Source organism: Colossoma macropomum, unplaced genomic scaffold, assembly GCF_904425465.1.
Source record: "Colossoma macropomum unplaced genomic scaffold, Colossoma_macropomum, whole genome shotgun sequence".
Taxonomy (NCBI): Eukaryota; Metazoa; Chordata; class Actinopteri; order Characiformes; family Serrasalmidae; genus Colossoma; species Colossoma macropomum.
Genome location: NW_023494791.1, coordinates 10095414 through 10114771, shown reverse-complemented (window position 1 = coordinate 10114771; position 19358 = coordinate 10095414). Strand labels below are relative to the sequence as shown.

At 41.8% G+C, this 19358-nt stretch overlaps 2 protein-coding genes across 2 annotated transcripts; both read right to left on the bottom strand.

The window, feature by feature from the left end:
* Positions 1-1561: 1561 nt before the first annotated feature.
* stpg4 (sperm-tail PG-rich repeat containing 4) lies at positions 1562-9852 on the bottom strand. Its single transcript, XM_036573414.1, has 8 exons — positions 9589-9852; positions 9228-9489; positions 8780-8836; positions 6914-7168; positions 6667-6731; positions 6330-6375; positions 4027-4131; positions 1562-1788 (listed from the first exon to the last, which is right to left on the bottom strand). The coding sequence occupies exons 2-8, from the start codon at positions 9294-9296 to the stop codon at positions 1678-1680; spliced, it is 708 nt and encodes a 235-aa protein (XP_036429307.1). The 5' UTR covers positions 9297-9489; positions 9589-9852; the 3' UTR covers positions 1562-1677.
* A 4211-nt stretch (positions 9853-14063) lies between these two features.
* On the bottom strand, positions 14064-18990 carry calm2a (calmodulin 2a (phosphorylase kinase, delta)). The gene is made up of 6 exons (XM_036573816.1): positions 18774-18990; positions 17988-18018; positions 15707-15850; positions 15483-15589; positions 15258-15393; positions 14064-15065 (listed from the first exon to the last, which is right to left on the bottom strand). Exons 1-6 carry the CDS (start codon positions 18774-18776, stop codon positions 15037-15039), a joined length of 450 nt encoding a protein of 149 aa, XP_036429709.1. The 5' UTR covers positions 18777-18990; the 3' UTR covers positions 14064-15036.
* Positions 18991-19358: the final 368 nt, after the last annotated feature.

Below are 19358 nucleotides of genomic sequence, written 5' to 3'. Positions count from 1 at the left end.
ATCTACATTTGTACTGAACAGTCACATGCACAGATTGTTAGTATTATGGTTAGTATTATGGTTATTTATAATTATTATATGTATTATAAGTGATATTGATAGTAGTTTTGGTTAGTTAACTACAATCTTTGTGCACCCAATTTACAATCAGATTTGACTGTAGGCAACTTTGATGAATCTATCAATTTTTTTTATCAGAACTCATATAGAAATGCCTGTCTGCTAAAGGAAGACTTGAAAACAGTGATGGTATCTGGATTATGAAATGGATTATTAAACATATTGAAACAGATTATTAAGCATATTGTTTATTAAGCATGATAGGGTACTGACCAATCAAAACTAGTGGGTGAAGTTTTCCTTCTCCCTGACTATACGGATTGGCCAAGTAAAGGTTAGTATACAGTCTATACATGCTTATATATATATATATATATATATATATATATACAAATCCAATTTAACAGGATTAATAATGCTCGCTTTATAATGATGGAATCCACAATATGCTCAAAACAGTGTATAATCACAATTGATCATAATAACTACTATAAATATATATCATTGTCATATATAAATATATATATATATTGTCATATTTCCCACCTCATAGTGGTAGGAATGAGAAAGCCTTCACTTTTTTCATTGTGGCACTTCTACACTGTCAGCCCACTTGTTTTTGATGGAATTAAGTCTGGGTTAAAATTTAGAGTTTCACAGCTAAAATAGGATTATGCCTGAAGACGTTTCATTTCGAAAGACATTATCAGGAGGCATATGGACTGTGAAAAACGCAATTCCCCCCGAACAGTGATTCCTGTTCTCTGTTCCCCAGAGAAGCTGATGAAAAAACCCATTGGTAATAGGTGTCTCAAACGCATATATACATATAGTGGACAGCTTATGCACAAAATTGGTGAAAACATCTTCTGCAGAAAAGACCACAGATGTTTTGAGCTCCCTGTTTCCCTGGGGAAAAATCTGAAGTCCTATATTTGAAACGGTATACAGGGCCATAAATATTCGAGCGAGAACTGCATCCTCAATCCCAGCATATATACCTCATGTCACGGGGATGTTTTGGGACCTCTCACACACATTTCACTCTCTGGCTGTTTGGTCTTGTGTGCGATGGGGAGTGCTAGAAACAGCTGTTTCATTGTGTGACACTGACCTCTTTGTTCCAAATGAATGAGTTAGGCGAGCGCGAGAGTCATCACAAAAGCTTGGGCATTATATGGACGGCCAGCCTGCATTCAGAGCATGGCATAGCTGAGATAGCTGCGAGGCACAACAGCAGGACATGGAGCAGAGAGAGTGGAATAGGTAGATAATGAGCTGGGGTTCTTCCTTTATGCATGCTAAGTAAAAGACAGTGGACCATAAGAAAAGGAAAAAAATAGGCTTCTGGAACACAGTGATCCACTGAATGCATGCGGCAATTAGCTCTTCTGAGATAACTTTCATTTGTCTGTCTGTGTAATGTAATATGTGTGAGGCAAACAAGAACGCTGGAAACAAAGACTGTCTGGCTTTTTAATATGAATGGAAAATAAACATGCAGCAATCTGTCAAATGCCAGTTGAGAGATGATGCTGTGAATGTGAATGCTCCATGCTTGTGTGGTTGGAGAAATGACGTACGATGGCGTTATGACTGACGGGTGAGCGTGGAGTTTTAAAATACATCACGGAAGTAGAGGCCATGGGTGCGACCCATGCTGGTCTCCGTGGCGAGCTGAGGGCGCCTTTGCCATGAGGGCTCATATGTGCCTGGTCCAGGAGTCCTCTGTTAGGGTCAGAAAAAAAGTTAATGGACATTAAAACTAGCAAACACTAGGTTATGTATGTATAATTACAAAGTCACCTTTTAATATTATAAAACAGACTGAAATTATTTGAAGTCCTTTGAAAGTTTGGATGGAATTTAAATTAGCATTTCCCTGTAGGAGCTGTTAAAAGAAAAGTTCAGTGAAAAATCAAATTTACAAACTTCACTTTTTTAGTTTATAACTGGTGCTGCTTGGCTAATGGTACTAACACTAGAAGTCAGTAGTCACCCAAACCGTTTCCACAAATACACAACAAAATCTTCATGTATTTGCTTCAAATTATGCCAGTAAGCTGTCAACTCATTAAAAGGTGATTTAGTAAAAGGGCATGGACAGACCTTATTTACACAATTAAGCGTAAAATGGAACCACGTTATCATCTACAGAACATCCTGCTTTCCAGCACTAAGAGTAATGCCTAAGGCTTGCTGACTGTAAAGGAAGTTGCACATCAACTAATGATGAACCTACAAAAATGCAATGTGTTCTATTTTGCAGATACAGAACAAAGAAATCCTCTGGTACATTACCATCAATATCCTTTGGCTTTTGGCAATGAACCACAAACTAGCAAGCGAGACGATCAGTAAAGTCACCGTGCAAAATCTCCCTGTATGTGATGATCATTTTTCACCTGATGATCACAAAGAAGGCCTTCAGTGGGATACTCTAAAATTTACAGCTGTTTCAATGTCATTTTTACAGATCACAGAGAAGTGAATGCGAAGTTATTTACTTTTTCTTCGTCTTTGATGTGCTGACTTACTGTCATGCTACTGGGCCCAGGGAGTCATGTGTATATTCAGGTTGAAACATACACTGATCAGGCATAACATTATGACCACCTCCTTGTTTTTACGCTCACTGTCCATTTTATCAGCTCCACTTATTATATAGGTGCACTTTGTAGTTCTACAATTACAGACTGTAGTCCATCTGTTTCTCTGCATACTTTGTTAGCCCCCTTTTACCCTGTTCTTCAGTGGTCAGGACCCCCATGGACCCTCACAGAGCAGGTACTAATTGGGTGGTGAATCATTCTCAGCACTGCAGTAACACCGACGTGGTGGTGGTGTGTTAGTGTGTGTTGTGCTGGTACGAGTGGCTCAGACACAGCAGAGTTTTTAAACACTGTGTCCACTCACTGTCCACTCTATTAGACACTCCTACCTTGTCAGTCCACCTTGTAGATGTAAAGTCAGAGACGATAGGTCATCTGCTGCTGCGCAGTTTATGTTGGTCATCCTCTAGTCCTTCATCAGTAGTCACAGGACGCTGCCCACCGGACGCTGTTGGCTGGATGTTTTTGGTTGGTGGACTATTCTCCGTCCAGCAGTGACACTGAGGTGTTTAAAAACTCCAGCAGCACTGCTGTCTGATCCACTCAGACCAGCACAACACACACTAACACACCACCACCACGTCAGTGTTACTGCAATGCTGAGAATGATCCACCACCCAAATAGCACCTGCTCTGCGAGGGTCCACGGGGGTCCTGACCACTGAAGAACAGGGTAAAAGGGGGCTAACAAAGTATGCAGAGAAACAGATGGACTACAGTCTGTAATTGTAGAACTACAAAGTGCACCTATATAGTAAGTGGAGCTGATAAAATGGACAATGAGCGTAGAAACAAGCAGGTGGTCATAAGGTTATGCCTGATTGGTGTATATGGTTGAGGATCATTTGTACAGAAAATGTAGTCCTCAAATTTGTAATTAGACACTATTGATTTTCTGTCTGTGTTGTGAGTTCTCTTAGCACTGTCTTTAGTTGTCTTTAGATTCCAGTTATTCTAAATTGCTGCCCCTTATTTTAGCTTCAAAGAGAAGTTTTATTTATTTATTCTGTTTGTATGTTTTTATAGTTCTTAGTAAGTCACACTGTGTTCTAAACCACACCGACTTGTCTGTGCTACCTGAATTAAGACCTGTGTGAGGGTGGAGTGTGTTTGAGCCCAAGTTTTGGGCGTGTATTTGCAGAAATGGTCTGGAAGACTGTTGACTTCCAGTGTTTGTTAGCAATTATAGCCAAAACGCTTCAGTTCTAAAGAAGCAAAATACAAAACATGTCTTGGCTGATTGACTGCGTTTGGAAAAAGAAGTGAAATCTTGCCAATTGAAATTTTCACTGAACTATACATTTAAGAGTTTTAAAGAGCAGGTGGGTTCTGATGGCAGACCACTGGGACTCACAGAGCGTATGCTGTGCAGGCGAGGCACTGTAGACTTGAAGCAGGACGTAATGCCAATAGATGAGCTGGGCTTCAGTGTGTAATGACCAGGAGGTGGTCCTTCCTTCTAAATACATCAATGAAAATCAATAACAAAAAAGGAGGGTCAAAAAATGAGGTTATACACAAGTGTTGAAACTCTATCCTATGCTTGAAGAACAGCCAGAAATGCTCTCAACATTTGTAAGAGTGCAAACATAACAGCCATATTACAATTCACCCAGGACTCATTTCCATCCAGAAAGCAATAGGTGAGAGGAAGAGCCTTACAGCCAGCTCCCCCAGGGCCTAGGCCGCATTACCCTGCTCGGGAGAGGCTGCCTGCTATTATTACGTGCCACTCGACTCCACCAGCAGCTTCAACATGATCCGCCCCGGCCTGGCTTGCGGCGTGTGGAAAGCTGAAGTGCGCCCGAGGTGTTAATGCAGGTGTATTTCTCAGGGGCTTTTTAAAGGGGACACGGGGGGAAATCACTTCCCGCTGCCCGTCACCTAATGAGCCGCACGCCAAACGGCTCTCTGCGGCATGGCCCCTCCACTGGCCCGCATTCCGCCGCTGATAGTTGCCTCATAGCAGAAATGTCTGCTGAGCCATTGACCTTTCCTTTCATTAAGTGAGGCAGTGTGCCCAGGAGGAGCCTCGCTTTAGCTGCCTCCATTTGGACTAACACCACAAAACAGGAAGCTTCCAGTAAGTTACTCCTGTGGTGTCAATGTCACAGCTGGATTGGAGATGAAAGAAAGCAGGGCTTTCAGTGAATTCAGACTGTGTGCTGAAAGATGGATTCATGCTGGTCAAATGTATGGAGTTAACGAAGACTGACACACCGCTAAATCAAAACGAAGGCTTTATGTTGCGGAAAAATTACTTATGGAAAAGGAAATGTCTGGCCTGCATCGCATAGTAAAATGAGATTCTTTGTCTGCCAGACAGTGGTGAGATTTTGTTAACTGGTAGCTGGAACAACGTGGCCTTGTTAGTCCCAAACATAGATTATGGTATAGCCACTGTATTTTAAGTACAGTACAAAACATCTTTTGCTCTCCTGAAATATTTTGGAACTATATTATGTTTAATTATAAAAGAAAATTTAAAAAGACTGGTGTCTACTGAGCTGTCATTATTGTAATAATCATACAGCTTCTTCACTGCTTATTTGACAGAGCACGTGTCTTACATGAGATGCAACACCATTAAAACCAAACAAAGCACTAACATTCACCCTAATGACACCCAATGGGTGGCTTAGCACCCTCGCTACTCTGTCACCGCCTGACAGCTGCCAGCCGGTCTCACATATCCAGCCGGCCAGCATGGCCGCCTCACGATGGAGTGAGCAAAGCAGCACTGCACATATGAATATGAACAAGTTGAACCTACTGATGCTCAACATGCAGAAAAAAAAGGCTAAAAATGATTAGAATATAGTTACTGCAATGAACAACATAAATACAAAAACAAGTATTATTTGGAAGTTTTAAAACTACAATAAAAAATGAGTGAATCATTATTTTGCTTTACTTCTTGCATCAAAGATATAAATATAAAGACCTGGTTTAAAGAATGCCGATTTTGACAGATTTTGACCATAATAAGGACAACATATCTTGAAAGATCAAATAATGACATCTTAACATCATAGTATGCCTTTTTTTCTTCTTTGGATGTGTGTCATTTAAAGGGGAAGTCCACTAACTTGGCAAAATTTCAACAAAATTAATCATTTATATTAACAAAACCATTCAGAGTGGTTTGAGATAAAAGGGTGTGTTGACAAACTTACCGACTTGGATTTCTTCACAGTAGTTATGATACTAACAAGGGTCACAATGTCTACAATGTTATTTACTATCCAAAACTACCAGTAAACCATTGTTATAGGGCAAAACCTTTCAAAACTATCATCTCAGACAGCAGGCAACATATGCATAACCATTTTTATGTGAGGAAGCTTATAGAGTTTATAAACTCTTTAGATGTCTGGTTCCTATCAACGACACTGAACACTTCTGATCCTGTAAGTTTCTCTAAAATGAAACCACTCTGAAAGATTTTCTTTACATGTTAAATATTTAATTATGCAGAAAATGTTGAAAAAGAAAAAAATAAAAAGAATTCCCCTTTAAGGCCAAAAAATACCAGATACTTTTTATTGCTTATTTTACTCTTGTAAAATTATACAACAATGAAGACAAAAAGGCCTAACACACACACTGACAGAGTGAACTGGGCAGACTTCTTTCTCACAGAAACTGGAAACTTACGGGGAGGAAGCTGAGCCTCTGCACAGCTGAACGAAACATCACGTGCCTGCAAGAGGAGAAGGGAAGAGACGTATCATGGAAGAGCGGGGATTAAATGGAGAAAAGTGAGGACAGGATGGAGAGAGGAGAGGAAGAGAAGAGATGGAAGTGAAGAGGTGAGCAGTTTTGGATGAAAGAGTAGCAAGAAAGGAAATGACAAAACTGCAGCAAGATACCCTGAAGTGGCTGGGATTAAGGAGGTTCTAAAAAGGAGGATCATCTCACTGTTACAGGGCAGGGTGTACAATGACAAAGTAAAAACAAGGGAAGGACACTGAGTTCAAAAATGGCTGCTTACTTGCAAGGTAATTTGGGGACAGGCTTCTCGGTCACATTGTAGTGGCACGGAGAGAGATCTACGTCCTTGAAAACACACATACACATCTTTTAATGATGCTTCTTTTTTTCTAACACTGTTATTTTCATTTGACAGTGAACAAAACAAGGTGTAAAACACTGTCTGAAAATTCTGTCCTCTATCAAGGTGTCTGTAACATTCACAGCATTGACTGCTGAAGAAAACAATCTGATTAATCCTGACCCACCTTATCTCGGATGCCCAGGGTGTAGCTGTCTGGTCTGGGGCAGCTCTTGAAGGCGTAGGATGCTCGGCGCTGGAGAGCTTCTTGAGTTGAGTCAGTGAAAACGTAAGCCCCTGGCAGGAGCATGGCCCCGTTCCGTACGCACACAGTTTGTGCATTACGGCCAGCACCCTTAAAGCCATAGGTCTGACGCACAGGATTGAGGCCGTTCTCCTCTATAAAATCTCGAATGTGATAACTACCAGGGATGGGGGTGTTCTGGAAAGAGAAAAGGTACTCAAAATGGAAAGCAAAAACCTGTAGCCTATATCTGTTGTGGACAGCAGTCATTTCTACTGTAGATCGACAGCTGGTCTTTTCCTTTTGTCTCTCACTCCATAGTCTACTGTGTAATCTCTATAATGTCCTGCGCTTAGCAGCTCAATACTTCATTGTATACTGTACAGTACAGTTTATTACATTGTGTTTTGTCCAGCTTAGTGTGCGTATTTACTGTATTCACTGTCTGAACAGTTGTCTGCCGCTGCTCTGTATTAAATGTAGCACCGTATCCTGAAGAAACTACATTTCATTCCTCACATCTGTGATGATAGGGACTGACAATAAAGCTGACTTTGACTTTGATTTTGTCTTTGAGGGCTGACTGAAAATACTTTCACAGGCTGGAGAACTTGCCTTTTTGGTTGTATGCATGAGCAACAGGCCTAGCAAAGCCTCACCATTTCATTAAAGAGCTCATATCCTACATTTTTCTCGTATTTAATTTTTCCCTGAGGTCCACTTATGAAGTTTCTGTGGGTTTATGTACCAAAAACAGTCATAATTTACTTTTACAAGGCCATCGTTATCCCAGGCTGTTTTTGTTACTGTGCCTTTAGACTAATATATGTAGATTAGCTCTGTTCTGATTGGCTGCCCCATACTGTGATTCATTTTAAAAAGTAGAGACACTCCTAACCCTGTGTTCACACTAGCAGGCAGCAGAGCAACAAGCAACCAGTCATATCCTGTGGGAGTTCGTGATTTGTAGCTACGATTTAGCTACAAACGACAAATCGAGTTGAGATTTTCTCAACTTTATGCAAATGAATTATGACGTGGTGAAGCTACATTCTAAGCAATTGCCCCCAACAAATTCTTCAGACCAATAGTAGACAAGGGGGTCCAAGGCCTTCAGCTTTTACTCTCTGAAGTTTTTGTTCCTACTGGTATTTCATTCCTATTCTCAAAGTGTGGTGCTTGTGTGATTTGACTTTTTCCCTCCAAATATATAAATTTCAGGTAGGAATAGAAGAGACTGGATGGCCAATGTTTAATAAACTGTAAAACACAATTTAAACTGTTAGCCACATCTAATGTAAATTCATTTATTTTAAATTTAGTTATTAAAGATAAATATTTAATAACTTTAAAAAAAATAGCAATACACATATAGTGGACTATTTGTCTTGGCTATTACATTTCTTGTTGGAAGCTGGACCATGTACATGCCCACACGAGCGGCCTCAAACACACCCACAAAAGAGAAACTTGGGGCGACGTAACTTGTTGCCTCCAAGTGTGAACGCAGGGCTATACCTTGAGCATGAATGAATTGTAGGCTTAATAGCTGCATATAAATAAGTTGATCTTTGTGACATCACAAAAAACAATGAATTCAAAACGGGCTGTTTTTGCAGCTTAGTTGGGGTGAGTGGTACATTTTGAAACTTTAAGATTGTTTACATACTGGATCAAACTTTTTTATTAAAAAAAGAATAGAGAATTTGATGATATGGGCCCTTTAACAACAACAACAACAACAACAAAACACTATTCTGTCCACCTGAGTATGTATCTTAAATTTATGCAATTAGAAACATGACCTACCTTAATAGTCTGCTTCCACCAGTCACCTCTGTGAGTCAAATCTTCTTTCTCACGACTCTAAAGAAACATGATAATAAACATTTCATACTTCAGCCCTGTTCAGACTTGGTTAGCTAAAAACTAGCATCTCAGTCGACGGTTTTTTGTTTACCACCGTGGCTTGCACTACTGGAGGGGGGGTCCACAAAGCTGGATTTCTCAGTTAGCCAGATAACTTAAGCCTAAAGATGAGGACTGTCCAATGGCAATGTTCCTCAGCTCTTTTCCTACTTTACAGGCTTGACTTTGGGATTAAGTTATCAAGCTAACCTGAGAAATCCTGCTTTGTGGAACACCCCCTGGAAGCGTTTCAACGGTTGTCATGTAACATGATCATCCTCAACCACCTGCCTCACATTAGGACTTTATCCTCGCTTTCTTTTTCATGAACATGAAACATGAAACCTACCATCTCTGTCCCAGTGGAGTGAGGAATGTCTCTTAGTTTTGCAGTGACTCTTTCTCTTCCTGTGGCCATTTCTCTGGGTTTCCAGGCGAGGGTTGTTTTTCGTGTGGAGAGAGAGACACGCTGCTTTAGCTTTAGCTTCTAACCGTTGCTTAGGTACGGCAGATAATCGGTTAGCGTGATTAACTATTAATCAAGTCATTGGGTGTTTTTGTCCCCCAGAGGTAGATCCGTTTTGCTCTTCATGGCCTCACGAACTGAGAACCTGTAATACAGAAGAACCTTGGTGTTGTGGCTGTGGTCTTGGCTCTACGTGATAATTAGGTCGGTAGATTGTAAACCCACACCCGCTAAATTCACTTACAAATATGATACGTAGGATGTCCACGTTAAGAATTTGGCAGTTGCTGCTACTGTATGTGATATTCTGACAAAAGAAGTAAAAAGTCTTAACCCAGTTTCGAAGAGTAATGGAAACAATCCTCGTCAGACTGGAACTGAAAACAAAACACTATAGTATTACACACGAGCCACGCAAGGGACATTCAAACGGATAACCCAACAACTGCTGAGAGCATCCACCTTTATTTGTTTGTTTATTTTTTGTTTTGCCGATGCTTGGCTGGGAGCATTGGGACCGAAAAAAGCCAACGCCCATTTAACCCTCCTAACCCTCCTATTATGTAGGTCAGTTTGACCCGAGGTGTGTGAAATACTGGTTACCTTCTTCTTCCTCCATTAATTTTTTTGACTTTATTTTATTTACAGTAATGAACTTGCATGCAAAGTGTGGTCACACTGATGTGTCGGGGAAGGTCTGTACACATAGATATAGGTTACATACCTAGATGCCGTGTTGCCTGTTGTTCTCTATCTGAGGCGATACGTCTGCGCGTCCGTCACGTTGGAGCGGTCAAGATCCGCTTGTGAACAAATCCACTTGTATTGAGAGATGATGAGTCTCAGGATTAAATCGGACACAACTTCCTTATTACTCAACCGATTTTCACCAAATTTGTTTTGCTATAATCCTCAGACACAGATTAATCTAGGTTACACTGCTCTCGGTAGCTTTTATTTATCTAATAACTAATCGTGCTAATTTGCCATCCAGACCAGCAGGAAAGTATTCAGTCTGCACCTGACGTGAGTTTAGCGCGAGCTCCAGTAAGCTTTGCCGTTCCACCTTAAATGGTGCAGCAGTCACTTTCTGGTGGAACGGGAAAATTTGAACAAGAAGCTGGCAAATAAGAAGCTAACTTCAGGTTCGTGTACGAAGGTGCTAACATTAATCTATATCTACACGGATTAAGGAATGCCATAACTTACTGCTACAAAGCTTTAGCCATCATTGTAAATAAATAACTACTACGTAAAGTTAAGACCCCCTGAATAGACATTGAATGAAATAAGCTTAATATAAAACCAGAGGAAAAACGATCACATCAGCAGGTTCTCTGTGCGTCACCAACCACACGGCCGTATCTACACATAAACATAAACAATACACATCACACTAACATGAGCGTGGACCGCTGCGTTCCCTCCGTTATATACTCCTATCGCGCTTTCTGAGTGAAATATTCTTGAAATAGTGTAATTTTGGATTGTATTTTTAACTGCCGCTCCGTAATGGTACTGAATGCAGTCCAGCGGCGATGTTGACCGCCCCAAAATGGCGGAACCGTTGACGTGCCTGGCTGAACCCAACGCGGCATCTCGGTATGTATATCTATGTCTTTACAGTATTTATGTACAAAAACGTACTGTTGATGTTCTGGCTCCTGACACTACAGCGGGTTTCACAGACCTAAAATAAAAGCATAGGCAAACAAAAGCATAGGGTTCGGCAACATGCGGCTCTGTTACGTCTCCACAGCAGAATTAGACTTTTAGGTAAAAATAAAATAATCATCCTTTGCAGTAAAATAAAGCTCTGCTGATCGTTCAACACAGTTTAACACTAAATGGTCTTAAACGCTGGAGTTAATGCTAATAGCTATTTCACCGACCTTTAACCCTGAAGGTTGGCGCGCAGACTGCTGGTCACCATAGCAACGACAACAGTCTCGTCTAGCTAGTAGCTAACAAAACGGCAAGGAGAAAGATTTAAGACGAACATCGATAATTTGGAGAGGAACTGACTCATTTGAATTGGTTTCCTAAAACGTTTAATCTGCAACAAGAAACTGTCAAACACTAAAAAAGCTGAAGTCAGCTTCTCATTCGAATTCTCCCGTCCCACCTTAAATGGTGTAGCGGTTACATTTCTTTGCGTCAGGCACCATTTAAGGTGGAACGGGAAAATTCGAATGAGGAGCTGACTTCAGCCTTGAAAAAAAACGTTTAAAGACATTTTACAGGAAATTATTCAGCTTTTGGAAAGGTTTCCTGTCGGAGATGCCTGAAAAGCAGCTATAGCTGATGGTACAAAGGAGCTTCTCCACATTTCTTGTGAGTACTGCAACGGACATGAACACAGATGCTGAAAAATGAGCTCCAAAAGACTCACAGTCCAAGAAGTCATATCACAGATGTTAGATAGAGGAATAGGTTTCAGAGACAGATGCAGCTGAAGATCTAAATGTTGGATTTTCTTTCGGGGAAGAGCATTCAGAAGATAGGATCTGCCTTAGACTCTTGTTAGATAAAAACAGTGCAGCACAGACACCACAGAGAGCAGCTGGGCCACGGAAATCTAAAGATGTAACGTTAAATATAGAGTGGTCACCTTCACCACAACAAAACCCAAGCGGACTTTAAGCTTCTGATGTCATCAAAATGGTTCCAGAGCCTACATGATTTACTGCCACCCACATCTATGACAATCAGTTTTTGAGCTCTTCATGCCCCGACCAATTGAGATGATTATACTGAACATGACCAATTTGGAGGAAAGCAATGAAAACTGAAAGACACTGGATTGAGTGCTGACTTGCATGCTTAGGCCCAATCCCATTTCACCCCTTGCCCCTACCACTTAGCCCTTAGCCCTCTGTTTTGCGCGTTCACGTCTAGGGTTGGGGTGTCCCAATTTTTGTTGAGATAGAGTGGGTAGGGCGAAGTGTTAGGGCTACATGGCCCTCCAAACTGAGGTCTTTCAGAGGCACTCCAAACAGAGTGTTAGCAGAAAAAAGAAAAACCGGCAAGATGGCTGCGTGAGCGACCAAAGAAACCCACAAAAGTTATTAACCTCAGAAATACTGCGTTCATATCTCTTCAGCTTACCAAGGTGCATGCATGCTTTTAAAGGGGTGGCCAGCAGTGGCCAGGGCCTGCCCTGAAATCTGATTGGCTACCCCAGATGCCACCCCAGAATTTCTGCCACGTCAGAACGTCCCCACTTCGCTGTGGGGAAGGTGTTTGCGCGTTTAACCATTTTCTTGCGATAGATTTCATGAATCGGGCCCCAGAATTGTTCACAGCAGTGGTGATATGAACAGACTTACAAATCTTTCAATGCATCTAAAAGCTACCTCACTGAAAATTAATACATAGTGGTTACAAATAGAAAAAAGAGATACATGCAGGGCATCATAAGGCAAAATACCCACAGATTTCACTATTACACATCAAAAACTCAGATGCATTGGTTCATTGGTCGTTTTGGATAGTGAAAAATTGCACACAGACATTGCGACCCCCAGTTCCACCACAATAAGTATCTGTACTAGATACACAATTTCATCATCAAGCCACTCTAAATGACTTTGTTTGCATTATAATGGTTCAATTATGCATAAATTTTGAAAATTAGTGGAATATCTGATAATTTTAAGTATGTAAAATTATGTACCACCAATGTAGTTAATTGGTTGTATGTATTTATGTAGCTGGCTTAGCTGCTGCCAGCTACACTAGTCATGTCAACCATGAGCAACATGACAGTAATTTCTCTAAAAAGCTGAGATGACAGGAAGGTACAGCACGTTCACTTTTTTTGAGGAATGTTGGAATAATGTCACAATTATATCACCTTACTGTAGATGCAGAGTTATTTACCTACTGCATTCATTATGGAAGCTGAAGAAAAGGCATGACACTGCCCCTCATTTCACACCATGATGTACTAATTTTCTTTAAAACTAAAAACCCCTAAATCTCGGTTTATGTAGCAGTGTGGGATATGGTGCAGTGCTGGCAGTGCGTGTTGGTTGATGTGGTGGAGTTACTGTGCTCATTGCATCATCTCGGTCTGCTAGCATCTCCCTGGGAGTTGGCCAGAATGTTCTGCTCTGTTGCTAGGCTACCTGGAACATGTGCTGCCAAGTAGCTACAGTTGAGGCATTGTGCTTACTGTTCATCAAACCTGTCTCTAGTACCAATGAGCAGGAACACAGTCTCTAATGGCCCCACTGTGCAAGTAGTTTTAGAGCACTCTTGGTACATGTTGCCTATTTTAGATCTGGAGTTTCCATTATGACAATGTTCATTGTTTTCTATGCAGAAAACAAATAAATGATTAGTTTAATTATATGTGCCATTATGTAATAACCCCATTGTGAGCACTGTTTTACTCCTTTTTGTAACATTATGAAGATGTGCACAAATATTCCCATAACATCTACTGCTGTAATTTCATTCCATATCAGCCTACATCTACCCCACAAATCCTTATGCTCCCAAGGCAGTTAGCAATAAGTTTGCTGCAAATGCAGACGAAACTTCCATCATACTGTTCATTGAAAATGTGGAGGTGTAGCTTTATTTACAATCAATTGGACTATTAAGCTGTTACTACATTTGAACATCCCTCTGAAATCTCCCCCATGTTAAAACTACATTGTGTTTGGTGTAGTCAAAACAAAGAGTGGATACAAAAGATGACTTCTACCACAATTGTCATTCAAGAGTACTTTAATGAACGTTTATTTTGCTTTGACAAGGAGGCCTGACCCCCAGCCTATTTTGTGATTACACATAGTAATTTGACCAGTTGACTCAGAGATACATTGTATGATGATTTACAAATGAACCATTTCTACTACAATAATTGTAAACATTCTGGTTGATGTAATTGGTGAGTGGATCGAAACCACTAAAAATCAGCTCAGGGATGCATAACGGTCAACATACTGAAGAGCTTTGAGTTATCAAGGGCTTTAAGGATGCTCTAGAAACAAGGAAACCTTTCAAATCTGGGTTGTAAATTTTATTGGAAAACAAAAATATACAACTTGGAATGGATTATTTGAGGCATGACAATGCCGTTAAGCCGTTTAAAAGAAAGAAAAAAAGAAAAAGAAAGAAAAAAAAATGAAAGTGAATAAAACATTAAAAAGCATCATAAGATTCAAACAAGTTCTCTGGTACAGAACAGCAGATACAAAAAGAGTTTATGTACGAGTATCTAGAAGATACACCCGTGTCTTTTTTTTATTTTTCTTTTTTTTGCAGTAGTGCAATGCTGATAAATTTCATATATATTATATACTTTGTCCATAGTCCATGCAGAGTTACTCCTCTACATTGTTGCCCTGCCAACGTTGTTGTCATCAAGTGACAAGCCAGCTGGCAGGTCTCCGCTCTTGCTACGCATCGGGTGGAGGGCAGACAGACGTGACGTGCAGGTTTTTGCGCGCCACAGCCCCCTTTTCGCCGCAACAAGCACCTGATCGTGTAACCGCACCGTCACTCCAAAAACACGATGACAGCAAAAGAAAGGGACATGAGGAGTTAGATCCTATGCAGTTTACATGCAGTTCCTTTGGACAGCCGGGAGGGGGAGGGGACTTAATGTTTTACAGATAAATTAAACAGAAAAAAAAAAAGGCAAATTATTTATAGAAGAGAGAGGATCTGTACAAGGCTTTCACTTTGCCGTCATCATCTGTACAAACTCTGTGGAAATAGAAAGAAAAGTCTTTAAGTCTCTAAGAAAGATAGGTCAGTCATGGTAACTTTTACGTGTATGTAATGGGAACAGCTCCCAGATGGGACACTAGAGCTACAGCCTGGCGTGAGAAAGCTGAAATGCCTAACTGTGATGCAGTTAAACTCTGCATGAGGTACCACAGGTGTGACGAGACTCACCTTCATAGTTCACCTGACCATCACCATCAATGTCTGCTTCTCTGATCATCTCATCAACCTCCTCATCAGTCAGCTTCTCCCCCAGGTTTGTCATCACATGACGCAGCTCAGCAGCACTGATGTATCCATTCCCATCCTAAAACAAAGAAGGCCCTGGGTCAGAGACTGCACCCAAGAAAGCAAAGAATGCTCTTCAGGAGCTCTGCTGCTGGTGTGGGTATTTACCTTATCAAAGACACGGAATGCTTCTCTGATCTCCTCCTCGCTGTCTGTATCCTTCATCTTCCTCGCCATCATGGTCAGGAACTCAGGAAAGTCTATCGTTCCATTTCCTGTAAAGAAGAGAAGAAGCACATGTATCAACCCCAAAGGTCCCTGGTACAGAACAGTGTGTGCATGTGTACATATGTATATGCACACGTGTGTGCGCAGGCGTGCATTTCCTTTACCATCGGCATCCACTTCATTGATCATGTCCTGCAGCTCAGCCTCTGTTGGGTTCTGGCCCAGAGAGCGCATGACAGTACCCAACTCTTTGGTTGTAATGGTGCCATCTCCATCCTTGTCAAAGAGTGAGAAAGCCTCTTTGAATTCTGCATGGGGAAAAAAAAGAAAGAGAAAACAACCTATTGAGCCTCAATTTTCAAAAAGGGATACCCAAATTCACAAATTCACTTTACACCTGACTGTACAGGCAAGTGACCATAAAAGGCCAGAGAGAGATAAATAAATTCCTCCTACGAGTCTTAACTGCTGTCAAGGAATGCCAAAACACTCGTAGCCTCCAGTCCTCATCCAAACCCCAGTGCAACAAATAGTACTCAAAATGCACCAGCACCTTGATCGGTGGCTGAGTTTATAATTCTTGTGCATTAATCTTGGAGACTATTTGGACAGCGAGACAGTGCAGCAAGCAAGCTGCAAACGCACATACACACCCAGCGAGGAGAGGCTGCAAGCAGCCAAAAGAGCTGAGGGCCTGTGCGCCAACTGACAGGCTGAGCCGCAACAAGCTGTGGCATGAGGCAGCTTTTTAGTGTCATGACAACCATGACCCATCCTCCGGTTCCAACATTCATTAGTCATACACCAGTGCTTCCTGTAGCAGTAGTGGTGGTTGGGGGAGGGGTGGGTTCTCACAGCCACAGTAATCTAGACAGAGGGCAACATGTGCGTGGACACACCTGTCCAACAAGCTGTAAATTCCTTTCTACTGAAAAATAAGTAATATGCCCTACTTCTCCAACACTGAAAAACCCACACAAAACACAAAACCAGTCCAAGAGTCTGTTGTGCAACACTCAGTAATTACAGCTGAGTCACTCATGTAACTGATGCAGAATCTATCGATTGTCATGATACTTTAGGCAGTTTCCCCTAAAGTGACACACAAACAAAAACAGCAGTGGCTTCCAACGCCAGCAGAAATTGATCTTTGTGAAAATCCATAGTGCCAGTGGGCAACGTGTCCTTACATAAACCCGCTACATTCACATCAGTCTGTCCTCACACGAACTCAAATGAAACATCATTCTGTACTTATGCAGATCAACCCACAGAGACAGTTTCTATGGAGATCAGCCTGACCTTATCCTGTTCCTATGGAGACGAGTTGGCACACACACACACAAAACATCCAAAACTGAACACCATCTGAACCAATACAGGATCTTGTTTTATGACCTCACATTTCTCTGCTCTCTTCCCATTGTGACCTCACAAAGAAGCAACATGGAAACACTTCTGTGACCTCACACTGTCTCCCGGGACGCACCCGTACAAACTTGTGTGCCTACATCCCAGCGGACAAGCCACTGTGACTTCACCATCACCATGGAGACAGGCCGCGGTGACCTAAATGACAGCAATTTGGGTTCAGGTTTTCCGCTGTGACCAAACACTAATCACCATTAGTGACTCTGATAATAGGCCTGACAAAGAGAAAGCCTTAAAAGCCCGAGTCCATACTGCAAAGATGCCTAGCTGGATTTTTAATAAGAACACTTTATCCAAGGTTTTGACCGTCTCTAGGGTGGGGTGGATGCATACCACAAGGGCCAATTTTTTTTTGTTTGTTTTTTAGAAAACATTCTAGTTATTCCCACAGACAATGAATTTCAACACTTTCTTGTTCTATATTTATTATGAAATCAGGTCGCTACACTGTAACAATTTTAAGTGTTTTTCCCAGCCACTTAATTTTCCTGAAGCTGCCCCACACATTTGCTAATTTAAAGAGACAAAAAAAAGAAAAGAAAAAAAAAAGAAGAATTTAACCAAGACAACATTAGATCAATGAAAAGCTATTCTAGCCAGCAAGACATGTCAGGGACACCAGTCTAAAGCCATTTGTTAGGCTAAAATGGCCAAACAAATGGCAGAAGCCATTTCAGGGGAAACCAGATGTAAGGTCCACCAGCGGACACACCCTATGCAGCTCAGCCTGGTTATCAACTCTTTCTCCGCCATATCCGATGTATGCTCAATTTAAAAAACTAAACCACTGGCAATAAAATGCAAACTAATATCAACGACTCCTCTCTCTGTTTTAAAGCCAGCTGTGGCTGCCATAGGCGTCCATTCATTGGGGATTGCCTTTCCCAGCGTGGCTTAGGGCGCATATGCCATAAAAGGGAAAAATATAAATCCAGCCGAGGGGGGTGGGGGTGGAAAACCACGGGAATCCACACCACCAGCCACGTGCCAACGGTCGGGACGGCAAAGTCTTACCGGCAATCTGCTCCTCTGTCAGCTGGTCAGCCTGCGAAAATAGAAAAAGAAGAAGGAAGAACAAGTTCACTAAAAGAGTCCTTCAGAATGAGACATGATGCCACAACGAGGCGAGCTGGAATGGCGAGGGAACGTGTGTACCGCAGCCTGTGGCGCAGCACCGCTTCACCGGTCATAAAAGCTTCATCTTCACTGCTCTTTACAGCCAAAACGAGAAATACTAACGTGGTGTAACCTGAGCCAAAATGTGCGGACATTATACTGCTGGTTTCTACCCCACTGGTGATGAGGATAAGATCAAGCCTAGCCTTCTTACGGCGAACCAGAAAAATGCGTCATACTCTCGAAGCCCCAGTTCAACCGCCGAGAAGTGTTACAGCATCAATAAAGAGGCCATTTTGCAGCTACACTACAACAACCCTAATGTTCATCCCGCTGCTGCACACGTTACAGTAGGCTGTCTAGTAGATGGCGTTAGGATTCAATTCATCATGTGGAAATGGACAAAATACAACTATAAGCTTTCCAAAAGGACAAAATTAAAGTGAAACCCGTCTGTCGTGCGACGTTCCTAACGATAAAATAGATGTTTCACAGAAATGTGCGCAACACGTAACGTAGTCATTCTAAATGAATGGTGTTTTGCAGAACGCAGCACCACCCGTCGTTTCTGGGCGACAAATAAGCGACTAACTGGAGAATTCACACAGCATAGTAGACATTAGGCTGCTGTTAATACTACCTAACTGCATTATAACAGTTAATACATTAATCATTACGACTTACCATCGCGCTGTTTTAAGCAAATGTAGATCCACAAGTACAACACTCCTCAGCTGGCAAACAAACAGGATGCACTAGAAGACGGTTGGACGCGCCTTTAATGCTCGGTCGGAAACTCCTCCCCGTTCTTGCTCCATCCGCCAAAACACTTTCCTCTGGAGCGCGAATGATGCCCGAAAATGCAGGCAAAATTGTTGTTTTTCAGGACTCGATAAGCTTATACAGAGATCCCATGCAATTACGATAAATATAAATCTCGAAAATGTAGAAAAAGCGGGCGAGGGAACGCTTCTTTTAGTGGGAACTAGCTCTCGGCGGAGCGATACATTCTGCTGGTGTGTGATTCGGTCAAGCGCCGCACAGTGCGCTGTAGTGAGCAGGAGCGTTTGTGATTGGTGCGTTTGTACCTGCAATGCGTCACTCGCTCTGGCCTGCGTTGCACTGCGTTCCCAGTCAGTCTATAGGCTGCATGAATCGCCCCAGGCACAGCATGGAGTTCACATGGAGACGGTGGGGCACCTCTCAGCATCATATTTATGGACAGGGGAGCACTCATTAAAAAACAAAAAAACAAAAAACAGTATTGTT

Bases quoted from the DNA above. Each gene is read 5' to 3' on its own strand.
- stpg4 (XM_036573414.1), bottom strand. From the start codon at position 9,296: ATGGCCACAGGAAGAGAAAGAGTCACTGCAAAACTAAGAGACATTCCT. The intron at 8,837-9,227 runs GTAGGTTTCATG...ATGTTTCTTTAG, and splicing joins ACTCCACTGGGACAGAGATG to AGTCGTGAGAAAGAAGATTT. The intron at 7,169-8,779 runs GTAGGTCATGTT...TTCTCTTTCCAG, and splicing joins GGTGGAAGCAGACTATTAAG to AACACCCCCATCCCTGGTAG.
- calm2a (XM_036573816.1), bottom strand. The intron at 15,394-15,482 runs GTAAATACCCAC...TCTTTGTTTTAG, and splicing joins CATTCCGTGTCTTTGATAAG to GATGGGAATGGATACATCAG. The intron at 15,066-15,257 runs GTGAGTCTCGTC...CTATTTCCACAG, and splicing joins TGGTCAGGTGAACTATGAAG to AGTTTGTACAGATGATGACG.